Genomic DNA, 15,994 nt, shown 5'->3' on the forward strand with positions numbered 1-15,994 from the left:
ATGTTCAGCAAGACCATAAATGATTATTTTCGTATCCGGTTCATAGATTCTTACAGGTTTCTGCAAGCAAGTTTATCTAAGATGACCGCCACATTGTCGACACCGGATTTCGTGCATACACACAAAGTGTTTGAATCGCTGGAGTTGGTCAACCGAAAATCTGTTTTTCCGTACGAGTACGTCGACTATTGGGAGAGGCTCGAAGAAACACAATTGCCGCCCCGTGACCAGTTTTACAGCTCGATCACGCATCAGACGGTGTCCGAGGAAGACTACGAACACAGTAAAAAAATGTGGCAACACTTCAACTGCAACACTCTCGGTGATTACAGCGACAAGTATTTACTTGTTGACGAAATGGTATGTTTTTTTTTTATATAATTTATTTCCGAATCGTATGTAATAACTTTGTTGTTGATGTAGATACTGGCCGATGTGTTTGAAAAATTTCGAAAAGAATGTCTGACAAATTATAAACTCGATCCCGCGCATTATTTTTCGTGTCCGGCATTATCGTTCGACTTAATGTTGAAGTACACGGACGCATACATTGAACTATTGACGGACCCGGATATGTTGTTGATGTTCGAAATGGGTATACGCGGAGGTTTAACACAAGTTAATCAGCGGTATGCTCGAGCAAACCACCCAGATGTTCCCGACTACAACCCCGACTTGCCTCACAAATACCTTCAGTATTTGGACGCTACTAATTTTTACGGGACAGGTATGTTTATTTAATGTAATTTTATTTATATAAAAAAAAAAAATTGTAATTTTCTATTCTTTTTTTACAGCCATGATGGAACCTATTCCGTTTGGGTATTTTGAGTGGTCGACGGCAACACTGGAAGAAGTACTGAACACCCCCGACGACGGTGATTACGAGGGTGCGGATTAGTATGTATTTACATATTAGTCACAAATAATAAAAATTGAATGATTTCTTTATAGAAATATGTTACAGGACTATCTGATTATTTTAAGCTATAGTTGATGTTACATATTTTTACATATTTGAACTTACTTACATATTATTACATAATTTACTTAAATTACATATTTTTGTTAAATATTCAGCTACTTAATAAATTAGCAATTTATTCGCCGTTTTATATTTTGTGTTGTTATCTTCTCTAGTCAAGCCCCCGCTATTAATCGTCGTAAGTTGCGATTCTCCACAGTCCGCAACACGTTATCGTATAATCTATGGCTAAAAATATTTTTTCGTGGTAAAGTCTATTGTACATATGATATATTGTTATCAGCGATAACTTATCGCATATTATTGTATTTCGCCGGCAGTGTGATGCATTGTTGTATACGTTTCGTCAAGAGTAATTTCATTTCATTATAAGTCGTGTAAACGTTGTAAAGGTGTCCTCGTGTTTTTTTTATTTTTTTCGTATTTTTAGTTTTTAGTTGCATCAGTGTGTTTAATTGAAAATGCCGAAAGTTGTTCCTAAAAAAAGAGATCTCGTAATGAAGTACATACAAGATTTTCCGGACGAAATGTTTCGTGGCGATTCAAATATTTTGTTCTGTGATGCATGTAATAAAGCCGTATCAACTTCTCAGCGCTTTCAAGTTACACAACACATAGGAACCGCAATTCATAAAGAAAATAAACTCGGAAAGACAAAAAAAAAACAACAATTCATCACCTCATGCACTTCATCGTCCAGTAAATCAACTTTCAACAATGACTTATGCACAGCTTTAATTAAAGCAGATATACCATTGCGAAAACTCGATAATCTTAATTTTCGTCAATTTCTCAAAAAATACATAAGCAGTAAAATACCTGATGCAAGCACTCTAAGGAAGAATTATTTACCTGACTTATACGAGAAAACTTTGAATGATATAAGAAAAAATATTTCAAATGGACCTATCTGGGTTTCCATGGACGAAACCACCGATGTAGAAGGAAGGTACATAGGAAATATAATTGTTGGTAAGTTAAATTCATATTGTGCTTCAAAGCCATATTTATTAAATACTGAAGTTCTTGAAAAATGTAACCACTCAACAGTTGCTCGTTTTGTCAACGATTCTTTGGGTATCCTATGGCCGAATGGTATTTTGCATAATAAAGTACTCTTATTTATATCAGACGCAGCACCTTATATGGTGAAAGCTGGAACAGCTTTAAATGTATTTTATCCTAAATTAATTCACGTGACCTGCCTTGCACACGCTTTCCATCGTGTCGCAGAAACAATAAGATCAGAATTTCCCGAAGTTGATTTTTTGATATCAACTATTAAAAAACTTTTCCTGAAAGCACCCAGTCGTGTACATATATTTAAAGAAAATTATCCTCAAACACCTCTTCCTCCAAAGACGGTGATAACTCGTTGGGGTACTTGGTTACAAGCTGCTGCATATTATTGCGACAATTTTAGTGTCATTGAAGATGTAATTTCAAAACTCGAAATAGATGCCGTTTCAGTAGAAAATGCAAAAAAGTTAATTAAAAGTACCTCATTAAAAAATAATTTAGTATACATATCCTCCAATACTACATTCCTTGCTAATTCTATTACAAAACTTGAAGCTCAAAACTTGTCTCTGGCTGATAGCCTAGGTATTGTCTCCGAAACCGTCAAAAAATTAAAAGAATCCCCTGGGCAGGTTGGAATAAAAATTAAGAATAAAGTTGAGCAAGTACTTAGTAAGAACTCTGGTTTAAAGACAGTTGGAGCTATTGCAAACATTCTCAATGGCAGTGATACGCAAACTTCTTTTGAATTTAGTCTTGCTGATTTAGGGGCTTTTAAATTTGCTCCTATTACTTCCGTCAACGTGGAAAGATCTTTTAGCCGCTACAAAAACATACTTCGTCCTAATCGACGTCGATTTACCTTTAACAACCTAAAGAAGTACATGATTGTCCATTGCTTTGTTGACGACGAAGATCCTAGCTAATATTTGATTTGAATGTATTTTTTAGGTACATTACATATTTTGTATTCTGAATGTTTTTTTTTTAAGAATATAAACATTTTTTTTTTTTAATATAATGTATTTTTAGTTGCATATTTGGATAAAAATAAATACATATATATGTACATATTTTTTAATTTTTAATACATATTAATCCGCACCCTAGTGATTACGGATAACTGGTGGAAATCGATGCACATTATCCACGTGAATTGCACGATTTACACAATGATTTACCATTTTTTCCGGTAAACGAACGATCACCGTTGTCGTCTTCGAAACACAGCAAGTTGATGACCACGTTACAACCAAAACGTGGTTATATCGTGCACTACCGCGCACTTAAACTAGCTGTGAACACGGTGTGGTCGTAACAAAACTACATAAATGTATAAAATTTATGCAATCCCTCTGGTTGGCACAGTACATTCAGTTGAACACGGAATTGCGTAAAAAAGCGACCACCACGTTTGGACAAAACTGATGATCAACTCAAACTATGGTAGCATATAATTAATTTTCCAAACTTTAATGGTATTTTTTTTAACTTATTTGTTTCGCGTTCAACAGGAAAAACATTGGAGAACGTACGGAAACACCAAAACATACAACTCGTGTGCAACCCGAAGAAACTGTCGAGGTTAGCGGCAAAACCGTCGTTTAGTCACACCACCGTATTCAACAAAAATCTGTTTGCCGTGCACATGTACAAGGAGAAGATTAATTTTTACAAACCCATTTTTATTGGACAGGCCATATTGGATATAAGTAAATGTGTAATGTACAAGTTCCATTACGACGTTATGATGCCGTTGTACGGACCCGAGCGACTCCTACTCTGTTACATGGACACCGATAGTTTCATTTACCTGATAACGACCAACTGTTTCCACGATGATTTGAAAAAGTACTTACTCGAATATTTCGACACGTCGAATTACCCGATCGACCACCCTTGTTACACCGATCGACGAAAAAAACAACCGGGCACGTTTACCGATGAATGCAAGGGTAAGCATATGCAAGAAATTATCGCATTGTTACCCAAAGTGTACGCTTATTCAATAGCCATACAAAATTACTACGACAGGTTGTTGGTTACGTGGCAAACGGACGAGGTGAAGCGATTGAAAGGCATGAGCATGGGTGTGGTGAAACATGAAATCAAAATGGTTGACTATTTGAATTGCTTGCGTGGTAAACTCAAGCAAACCCGTAGGAAAATGTCCGTAATACGCACGAAACACCATAGTGTTTCGACGGTTGAAATTAATAAACTCGCGTTGGTCAACAACAACAACTACGATAAGCGGGCGTTAATCGGTGACGAAGGAGAGTACAAGGACGTGTATACAAAAGCGTGGGGGCATTATTCTCTAGTCGATGACGACGACGAAAAAACAAATTAAACTCAAAGTGTACATTAGTTTTATTTAATAAAATAAATCGATACATTTTTTGTAATTTTGTAACCAATTTTTTTTTTTTATAAAAATATGTAAATAAAACAATTACGAATTATCCGTTAACCATTGTTTCAAACACATTGCTTTATACAAGCTACACATTTCATGATTATTTATGTGACGAATACAACGTGGTTGGAATTCCACACATAATTTTCGCAGTGGTGGACAGTTTTCTTCTATTTCGACTACCCTCTGTCCGGGTAAATATTTTTGTAAAACTTGTTTTTTCTGCACGCCTTTCACGTAGATAGTATCGCACCGTAACAACGACATTATTCTCGGTATTTCAGTGTATTCCACGTCACCAATGTTCGTGTCCAAGCCGTGATGGTACTTTTTTAGTCAGTAAGTGGTTTTCACATCGTCCTTGATGATGTTTGGGTGTTTGAACACCCAGTGGGCCATAGTCATGGACTCCAGGTCTATGACGGTTATTTCTTTTACCAAGAACGAATGGTCGGCGGCAGCCACCAGGCCCTGAATGTCGACAATCATTGCCGTGAGAAATCTGCTTTCGGTATCCATGAGTTGTGTTCTGGGCCAAAACCCAACCACTTAACGTAGCACTGGTCTCCGCGTGTGCGTAACACCCGTTCCACTAAATACGTGTCCGGATACTGGGTCCTGCTCAACTCTTCGGTGTAAAATACACCCTGAATGGGGTTCCTCTGGTAATCTTCCAGATAATATGTTGGCGGTACTGTTCGTTTGACCTTGGTCACTGTGAACAACTCGGTGCTCCAGTTGGGCAAATAGCCCTTGTCAAACACGGATTTCGTTTTGCTTATTCTCACTTTGTCGCCCACTCGAAACTTAATCGGTAAATTATCGGGTATTTTTCTTAACTTGATTTCCACTGCACTGGGATTCCCAACAGCTTGTGCGGGTGTCATGCCGATTGTTCTGTGCACGTGATTGTTATTGTAATCGTAGACCAGTGCAGGCAACCTGACTACCCATTTGTACGACCCACGCGTAGTGAAATCACGCCACATGACCGTCTTCAGTGTGCGATTGAAGCGTTCCACAAGACACGCTTTCATCGTGGTAAATGTTGAATAATGACGGATCCCGTAACGGTCCATCAACGCTTGGAAATGTCGGTTGTAGAATGAGTAAATTAAATACTAAAGCTCAAATAATTTCACAATCCTATGATTGTTGGAATTTCTGTGGAAATATCATGTCTGAAAATTCAATGAAGTCAATCTAGAATAAGAATTGGTATGCTTTATAGAATAAATCTTTTGGTTGCAGATAGGTGCAAAATGTTTAAAGTAAAACCCAATATTAATAAAATATTTTTGTTTTATTAAAATAATAACATTTTATTTTGTAATAATTAAATTTTTTTAGGAAACCTTAAGTTTTTTTAACTTGATTAAATGTATTTACATTCATTTTTCTCATCCCCAAAGAATTGTCAATTAGTTGAATTGCACAAAAACTTGGATATAAAAACAATAACTATGGGCGCATTAGTAATAATAGATGGAATTTTAGATTTAAAAACTGTGAAGCCATTATAAAATGTTTCTAGAGTATTCTTATTGTACTTAAAAGAGAAATAGATAATGAAACTGATAAAGATGTCAATAAAGCAAAAAGTATAATTTATAAATCACTATTGTTTTTTATCCAATAATTGGATTATTATAATCAATTNTTTTTTATCCAATAATTGGATTATTATAATCAATTATTGATGTACATTTCATTGATATTTGTTTTATTAGAAATACTCTTAACAATTACAAAAGGAGACATTTATTATAGTTTAGTTCATCATGCACAACATCTTGTGTATGATCTTGGCTGTGCTTAATGCAGAGACTGACTGACAATCAAAGTTCCACTGTTTCTAGATAATAAAATGTAAAACTAAAATAATAACTATTCCCTATTGATACATTATTATTTATTATTCACAATTTTATTTAAATCGATTTTTGCAAACTGGGATGATACTCAAATAATATATTTTCAACAATAATAAATTTTTAATAAGTTTTTTTTTAAATTATTTTCTACTTATTTAAAATAAAAGACTGTGATGAATTTTACTTTATTTTTTCTCTCAGCATAATGAATAGATATAAAAATACCTTTATATCTTTGAAATTTTATACTAGGAAAGATTAGTGTAATAAAAGTTGGCTGTGAGTAAATGAGTGACTGGGAATCGTTTCTGTGGTATCAAAAACATATTTTCAACATAATTCAATAGTTAATATTTTGTATTTTTATAAATATTTTCTTCAGTTTTAAAAATAAATATTGTAAATTTTATTTTATTAATTTTTTTTCTGACACATAATATTTAAAATGTAATGTTTCACATTAACACCAAGCACTCTTTCACAAGTTCAGTCAAAGATGGTTATTGGCTAAACCAATTATGAAAGGGATGGGTATTATCTTGTCACGGTCGCATCTCATTTCCGGTGTTACCACCGGATGGCGATCGCGGCGCTTCCTCTTCACGTCCGACAGATCACGCTATTCGCGGTAGCCAATGGGCGGTGAGAACCGGTCGCTCGGCGCTGGACCATTGAGACTGATTTAATTCTAATTCTACTTTTTCATGTCAACGGTCACTGTGACTTAATAAAAACTTTTAAGCATCTATCTCTTTAACTATTGTTAATACTAAATTATATTGTTTTATCGACGGAATAAATGTTTTTAGTGTTATTGCTTAATTATCATTTTTATATTTACACTTAATTATCTTGAATACATCAATCTTTGGTTTGCAACAATGATCAAACACCACCAATGAGAAAATCACAAAAATAATTTTGTTGGCATTCTGGGGATTAAACTCAGGATCCTGTGCCCTGAAACATACATTTCTACCCAATAGCTAGACTGACCCATTTAAAGAGTACAGGTTAGTGAATATTCAATATTATAATTGTTTTTAATTTTTGTAATTTTAAAAAACAAAATAGTGAAATTGATTTATAATTAAATATATTTATGCCTTTTATTCTAAATCTGATAAATAGTTATTCTTCATTTTTTATATAATTTTTGTACAGAGAATCTGTATATTTAATTTATAGAATTTTTTTTACCATACATGTTAAGTAAGAAAGAAAGCTTAAAATGTAATTCGTTTATTGTTTTTATTTTATAACTCTGTAAACAACATCGATAATGAAATACATAGATCGGTAAACGTTTAATAACACTAATTATATAAATGCTGTTTCTGCTAAAAAATGTAAATAACTTTAAAGGAATTAATACTGGCTAATTGTTAATGTTAATAGTTGTTATAATGGTAAAGTATTTTTGATAATATAGTTAAAATTACCATGGAAACAAATACACATAGAAATTTTCTTAGTAAATTTGAGTTTTTTAATTATTTGTGATTTACTGAGATTTCTATTTTCGTGTTTATTGTATTAATAATGAATAATTAAATTTGTTTTTATTATTTATCTTTTAAACATTAACTGTATTTACAAGTAATCAATGTGTTATGGAAAATTATTTTATACTATATACAGTGATGCAATTTCTTTTAGAAATCGAATACAATTTTCAATAATAACAGAATGACTTGTTGTTGAGCTTTCAGACTAATGCCAGTCATAAAATATATATATTAAAATATTAATTTGACACGTATGAAATTTCAATAATAACCAACAACAGAAATTTATCAAGGTAATTTTTTCATTTTAATAATTAAACATTTTCCAGACAAATATATAACATTCTATTTATGTAAATTTACATTAGTTAAATTTTTTGAAACGTTAATTAGATATTTACTTTGAGTTTAAATGATTAAAACTGTATTGTTTCATTTTATTTAATTTGTTTAACTCACTAATTTTTGTTCTATAATATATTTTGCATAGTAGTACGAGTAGTAGCGTTTACCATATAATAATACTTTTCAAGGAGGGTTAAAAATAATGTTACAAATGAATTATTTAATGGTAATGATTAAATTGTATTAAAAGTTATTATTTTTTAATTAAAAACATTTGGAAAATAATGTATAAATTCAATGAGGTACAATTACATTTCTTTATTTTAGTAATATTTGAATAAAAAAGTTTGGACATCGCTAAATTAGTAGTTTTAGTGATAAATTTTGGTGACATTATTTAAAATCTACACAAGGGATTACAAATACAGGTAGCTAATTGGTTTTTTATGATATTGCTATCACAGTCACGGGTTGTTTATTATCAATTATGACTATCAATTCATATACTTTTTGTATTGTCAGTAGTGTATTCATAAACTCACAACAATGTACCTTACTATCATTGATAATAACAATGCTGTGTACCTGCTAATATCGATGTCATAAAAAATTAATTAGCTACCTGTATTTGTAATCCCTTGTGTATTATACCTATATATTAACTCAAAAATATCAGGTTACTTAAATAATTATCGTCATTGGATTAAAATAATTCANTGGTTGCTTAAATAATTATCGTCATTGGATTAAAATAATTCAAATGTTTATTATTTGGCTAAATAATTTATTTTTTTATATATATTTATATACACGTTATATTTCATTATTTGTATATTAAATGCTAGGTTGGCAAGATATACTCGTAATATTTTATTGTTAATTTTTTAAAGTAGAACAATAGTCAAGCAAAATTTTGTATTTATAATTTTTTAAATAAATATTTTAATACATTTTCAAATCTTCAACTTTGAATCGGATAGAAAAATACAGTTGTTCTGGACAGAGATGGCTTTTAGGGGGGCTAAGGGGCTGTTAAGAAACATTGGGACGTTTTAACAGTCATTATAACTTTAAAAGCTCTTAGCGGACGGGCAACCGCGAATAAGTCTTTAGCAGCTAAAAAACCAGTATCCAAAAAATCAGAGCTTTTATATAAAATAAAAATTATCGAAATCAAAGCACGCAAAGTGCTATCACTGAAAAACGGGCATTTGCCATGTCTCTGCTCTACCAGTAGTAACATTTTTATTCACCTTGATATTTTCGATAGCAAGAATCGATAATTGTAAAATCAAATGATGCTTTACAGTTTTATATGAATAAAAACTCCTAAATTTCCTAGAATTGAAACAGCCACTTTAATAAGTCATTAAGATAAGGCCGCGTCAATGACGATAATTTTATGCTAGTGGTATGTTTGTCCGCTCAACCAAAAAGCGTTGTTGNGTGGTATGTTTGTCCGCTCGACCAAAAAGCGTTGTTTTTTACAATTATTTTGCATTTTTACATAAACTTATAAATCATTTAATCTTGTTAGTATTCATCTTAGAGTTTTGAAATTTTGAGGAGGCAAAGAATATAACATTTAGAAATGTTTGTAATGAGCTTTTTAAGATATCACTATTCAGCAATGATTTATTGCAGTTAAAAAAAAAAAAAAATTGATTTTTTAAAAAATTAATTACACTCAAACCAAAAGTCCCCCCCAAAAAAGCCTATTACAATCATTTCGAAATAATGTTTTTTAAATATCCTCAAAATATCAAATTTCTACGATCACTTTAAACCGTATAATATGAATTATACTTTTGATCATTTTCAAGCCTAAAATTATGGCCATGTAGCGTCCTCTTAATATGAACATACTATACTTACATTTAAAATTAATAAATTTGTGTACATACACAAATTTATTAATAATGAAATAATGAAATAATGAACAAATATCGAATACTATATTTTTGTGGACCTCAACAAAATGACACTTTTGCTCGTTTGTCTATTAAGGTCAGAGTTGGGTCAGTATAGTACACAAAATTATAAGTATTATATGTACATATTACACATCTACTTTTTTACAAACAATACTTATATCATGACAAATGATTCATAATTAAAAATAGATTATTTTTTCAATTTATATTAAAATATTGTATTTATTTAATTAATTTTTACTTCACTTTAAAAATATAATCGCTGAAATCCCAAAAAAATGTCCACAAGAATGACTAACACATAATTTATCTCACAAAATATAAAAACATGAAAAAGTTAATATTTTTTTAATTTTATGAGATCATCAACTGATGTTTATTAAATAAAAGGTTTTAAATCATGTGATCTATTGAAAAATAAAATTTTTTTAAAGTATTATACATTTTATACATCTACAAGTAAACAGGTTTCTATAGTTCTTATGTTTATAACAATTGACCTGTTTCCTTACTTACTGAACACCAGTACGTGTGTATTATGCATTGTATAAATAAAACCAAATATACATTATATTACCCAACCCTGATTAAGGCACAAAATTGCATGAATTTGTATGTTATACAAAATGCTGGTTGTTTTTGAAACTAGCACTTCAATTGAATCAGTCATTTCAAAAACTACTGATTTTTCAGTAATGACTTAGTTAAATTTGATAATTATACATTATTATGTATTTTGGGTAAAAATTTCATTTGTCAGATTCATATTTACTACAAAAGTCAATGACTTCATTCAAAAATGTTTCTGTATTGTAACATTTTGTCAAGTTAAGTTTTTGTTATTAAAGAGAAATATATATATTTTTTTTAATGTTTTATTGAAAGTGCAATGGTTTATTAAGCAAAAACAACAAAATTTTTATTTTGAAAAAAGTTGTTACCTATAGACAAGTTAAGATAAGTTAAATTTTAGGAAAAAAAAAAATTTTTATTTTATTTCTTGATTTAGATTTCAATTTAATGAATTTGGTCAAAGTTAGACTATTTAAAACTATGAATTATGAATACTAGAAACCTTATAAAATAGTAACTAGNATTTGGTCAAAGTTAGACTATTTAAAACTATGAATTATGAATACCAGAAACCTTAAAAATAAATTAGTAAATAGGTGTAAGTGCAAAACAAGTTAGAGTTCTAGAGTTATTAAGTTTTTTTTGATACATGGAAATTTAAATTTTATTACTTATGTCGTTTTTGAAATGACCGTTTCAATTATTTTTTATCATTATTTTGTAGAAAACTTTTTTTCTTTTGCTTAACTTAGAATTTTTTTCACTTTGGAATTGTGAAACACCTGTATGAGAGTTATACTTTATACTTTATTCCATGACAGAATATGCGTAATACATGAATTCATGTAGATTATGTGTAATGCCATAGAAAATTAAGTATTAAGATAACCCTCCTACAGACATTTCAACAATTCCTAATGAAAAAAAACCTTGTTTCCTCATAAAATGCATTGCAATCATGCCTCCACTAGTATAGGTCATGGGGTTAGGTCTAGTATAGAGTTTTTGTTCTGAATAACTATTATTTCTCCCTTAAAAAAAATAATAATATCTTCATCATGTAATAATTTTTATTGGAAGAAATTTATCCCACCTAAACTACTTTCTTTCAAGCACAAGAAAAATTGTAAAACCTAGCACTGACACAATGAAAAGTGAATAGGTAAAAATTTATTTATTATTTTTTATTTTAATTTATAAAATTTATATATATATAATTTTTTTTTTAATTTTATGTTAGTATCCTCTAATATTAAATAACCGTCAATTATAACAATTAAATATTGCAAAGTGTATGAACCTTATATCATCCTATGCCCTTTTTTTGGCATGGCACTGATGCCAATTTTAAAATACAGTAGAACCTGGATAAGTTAAAGATCAAGGGAAATTATTTTTTTAACTTAATAAGATTTTTGAACTATTAAAAGAAAAAAATTGACTTAAAATTATTTAAGAATTTGAGTTTGTATTCAACACTTATTTATAAAAATATAACAGATTAATTCCAATTGATAATACTAAAATTTGTGAAGTTTTAATGAATTTATGTATTTATTTTAATATATAACAGCTTTTAAATTTAAAATAATTGCTTTAACTAGTCTAACCTACCACATTCAAATCTTTTAGCTATAAAACTACAAATAATTTATTTGTATTATCTACAATATTTATTTCTTTTGAGTAAAATTTCCTTTTTCAAAGAACGCAATATTCTGAACTTTATCAAAATTCTACTGTAGTAAACATATTATTTATAAAAATAATCATTATACTATAGTTTTTTTTAAGTACTTGAATGTAACATATAAAATAACAATTACTTATATCATAAATTTTAAGATATTTTCTTACTACTCCCTCTAATATTACATCATAAAAAGAGTACTATAATAACTACATGTATTACTTTATTACATTGCCCTATTTTAATTAAAAAAATTAACAATTACTATTAGATCTATTTATTTTTTGCAATTTAATATTGTTCAAAGAAAATTCAAATGAGAAATTTAGCTACAATACTGTCATTGTAGTATAACAATTCATTCTAATGTTGATCTAATATGAAATTAAAGCTTACTAATGTAGTATACTAAGACAAGTGTATACAAAATCAATAGATTGTACAAAAACTATAACTGAAATCAAATTTATAACAAAATAAATTAACTTTGAAATAAAATTTGTAATACTAAAAAAGGAAAATTTATTTCATTAAACTCACTTCAGTTTGTTCAAGAAATATATGTTAATTCGATAGATGACTGTATTATGATAGACAGTAATAAAAAATCATGATTACAATCTTTTTTGTTTCTTAATATGATTAGGATATTAATCTTATGATATTGAAGTATCTTAGTTTACTTATAAGTGCATACTTAAAAATACAGATGATAACTTACAATAGCAGGTATCAAAACTAAAAACTGAAATCAAATTAAGGAACAGATTATTAATTATTAAAAAATAACTAAAAACTGAATTTATATTAAAACAATTTTTTTAACGAATTTATCTACTGTTGGCAACTTTCTAGACAAAATTCAAAATAATTTTAATTTATGCAAATTTTTATATATTTTAAGAACACTCGTTGCTACTTAGTGAAATAAATTAAATGTCCTAATCCATGCACACTGAATCAAATAATAATAGCCATGAGCACTATATCAAAATGGTTGCTTAATATTTATTTATTATCTACAGTGAAACATAACACAATCATAAGTTCTCTTTTTAAATTGTGTATTAATATTCAGTAGCTGATCCATACAATTATTCAATTTGAGAACTCTAATTTAACTAAGATAAAAATTATTTTAATTAATTAGTGAAAAGTTTAAAATCAGATTTAAAATTACATTATTTTAAATTTAGCAATTTAAATATAGTATTTAAAATACTTTCATAATAAAGATAATTGAAGTTTATTATATACAAAATGTTTTAAAATATCATATTATTAATATCATTTCATTTATAACATTCACAATTATACAAAATTGTTTAATTTCAATATGGGTATAATGTTAAATTTTTACTAACCAATTTAAAAGAATGTATTCAAAATAGTTAAATTTAGATAATTACTTACAAAATTGTTAAATATAATATACCAATATTGTTCTGTATATTATACTCATTTTGGAATAGTTGGAAAATAAATTAAAAATCTATGGCCAAAAAAAGATCATCAATATATGTTTTTGGAGCCTGAAGTTTTCCTAATCTGGCCTTAATTATACTACACATCTAATATTACATCATTATATCTATTTACTTTTTAAGTAAAATGTCACTACAGCAAAACTTATTTTTTTCAATAGAGAAAAAAGTTTTTCGGTAATTTTGTCATTCAACAGCAGCAAATCCAAAACTGTAAATATCTTCAAAAATTAATCTCTTTAATTTTTCGGTAAATTTTATTTTTTCTGCAGCTATTTCATAAAATAAAATTATTAAGACACATTTATAAAATTTACTTCATTGTCTATTGTACTCACCTATTATTCGATATTCTTTTAATTTAATTATTTCAATAAACTTTCAAATATAATTTATTAATTGTAACAACATACAAATAAAACAGTTTTTTATTAATATGCTGCACTAAAACACTATATTTAGATGATAATTAAACAATGTAACATTATTAATATACAAAAATGTTTGACCACGCAAGCTTGTAGTACAGCCGGCAAATAAGTACTGTACCCAGTTGTTTTTTTAGGTTATGTTTAATATATTTAAATAACGACCAAAAATCTTTTAAAAGACGAGCATTTATATGGTTATGTTAAAACTTTTAATTCATATCAGTCAAAAAANCAATATTGTTTGCAAATTAGCGATACCACGATGCGTGGACCACCGTGGCCACTGATTTCATAACAGTGACGAATAATTAATTTAGAAAGATATGATGTCTTGACTAGTAAAACTTGATGCTTTTGGCTCATGGGTAATTTAGCATTTGATAAACGGCCACCGACACATATTAAACCGCGACTATCGATAAATGGACGGAGACGGGCGACTGGTTTTATTGACACGGGCAAATTGCGTGACAACTCACAATGTAATTTACTGAATTTATAGCGCTGTGAACAATGGGCGAGAATAAGAGCCGCATTATCTAATTCACGACGTAATAACGGACCGCTATCAGTAGGTCGTCGTCGACATCGATTGATAAAACGACAAAGGTATGCGACAACGTGTAGCATATGCGGATACGATGAAAATCGACTGTACCATTCATCCTCTATAACAGTAGCACTGGTAATTAAATTTACTGTCGTAATCGCCTTGACTCCGGGTACCGTTAAAATTTGCCGATACATTTTGTTAATCTCAGCCATAAAGGTAAAGCGTAATAATTGGAATAATGTTAAGACATCCGCATATAAACATTGGTTTAATGATGTTCCGGAAAACGGTTGAGCCGACGCGTCCAAAACCACTATTGATTTTATATCCCCTTCTGATTGTTTATTTACGGCATGATGAGGAATGAAATATAAATCTTTAGATGTAGCAAGAGACATATGGCCCAAGGCCAAATATTTTGCCATGAATGCACAATAAGACTCACGTAACCGACGATCCGCCTCTAATATTTTCTCTAAATACGTAAAACGTCGCATAGCGACTGCACGTGAACCGTAAAAAGTATTTTCCGTAACCGGTTGACAAAAAAACAACGGTACCACAAAACGTCCGTCTTCATCACGCGACCCTTTTTCAATATACATAGTTTCACAGAGACCTGCGTGAGTAAAATCATCAGGCGCAGCCTCAGGTTCCTCTATTTGCCAGGATTTACTAATTATATTTTCCACCGACGACACAAGAGAAATAGGGCAAGAGACTTCAATATAATCGTTGGTCTGGGGGACTGGACCGATAAGTATCCATCCAAACACTGAGCCAAAAGCCACTGGCAGCGACTCTCCGACGGAGACGCGATTACCGTCGAGTATACGTGCGAACAAGTCTGCGCCGAGCAATAAGTCCACATTATTAGGCACCGCAAATGACGGATCAGCTAAAGCTAGGTTATCATATTTCGCGGCTATGTCATCAGCAATACCTTCACTGGGCATCTGGACGGTAATAGTAGGAAACATCCATGCGTTGAATGTAAAAATAGGCTCTGTCGCGTATCTTGGTCGTATATCACACTTTACTAACCCTTGAACATTTGGTACTGATGTCCCTGACAAACCAGAAACCGGGGCCGTCCATCGTGTAACCCGAAGTCCTAATCGCGTAACACAAGCCGAAGTTATTGCATTAATTTGTGACGCCGAGTCCACAAGTGCCCG

General features: G+C 30.1%; 2 protein-coding genes across 2 annotated transcripts; both read left to right on the plus strand.

Moving 5' to 3' along the window:
- Positions 1 to 901, plus strand: LOC126897994 (uncharacterized). Its single transcript, XM_050671945.1, has 3 exons — positions 1 to 360; positions 424 to 727; positions 798 to 901. The coding sequence occupies exons 1-3, from the start codon at positions 1 to 3 to the stop codon at positions 899 to 901; spliced, it is 768 nt and encodes a 255-aa protein (XP_050527902.1).
- A 177-nt stretch (positions 902 to 1,078) lies between these two features.
- On the plus strand, positions 1,079 to 3,140 carry LOC126899768 (uncharacterized). Its single transcript, XM_050674954.1, has one exon. It carries the CDS (start codon positions 1,447 to 1,449, stop codon positions 2,929 to 2,931), a length of 1,485 nt encoding a protein of 494 aa, XP_050530911.1. The 5' UTR covers positions 1,079 to 1,446; the 3' UTR covers positions 2,932 to 3,140.
- The last annotated feature ends 12,854 nt before the right edge of the window (positions 3,141 to 15,994 follow it).

This window comes from Daktulosphaira vitifoliae, unplaced genomic scaffold, assembly GCF_025091365.1.
Source record: "Daktulosphaira vitifoliae isolate Bord-2020 unplaced genomic scaffold, ASM2509136v1 Scaffold_2, whole genome shotgun sequence".
NCBI classification, from domain to species: Eukaryota; Metazoa; Arthropoda; class Insecta; order Hemiptera; family Phylloxeridae; genus Daktulosphaira; species Daktulosphaira vitifoliae.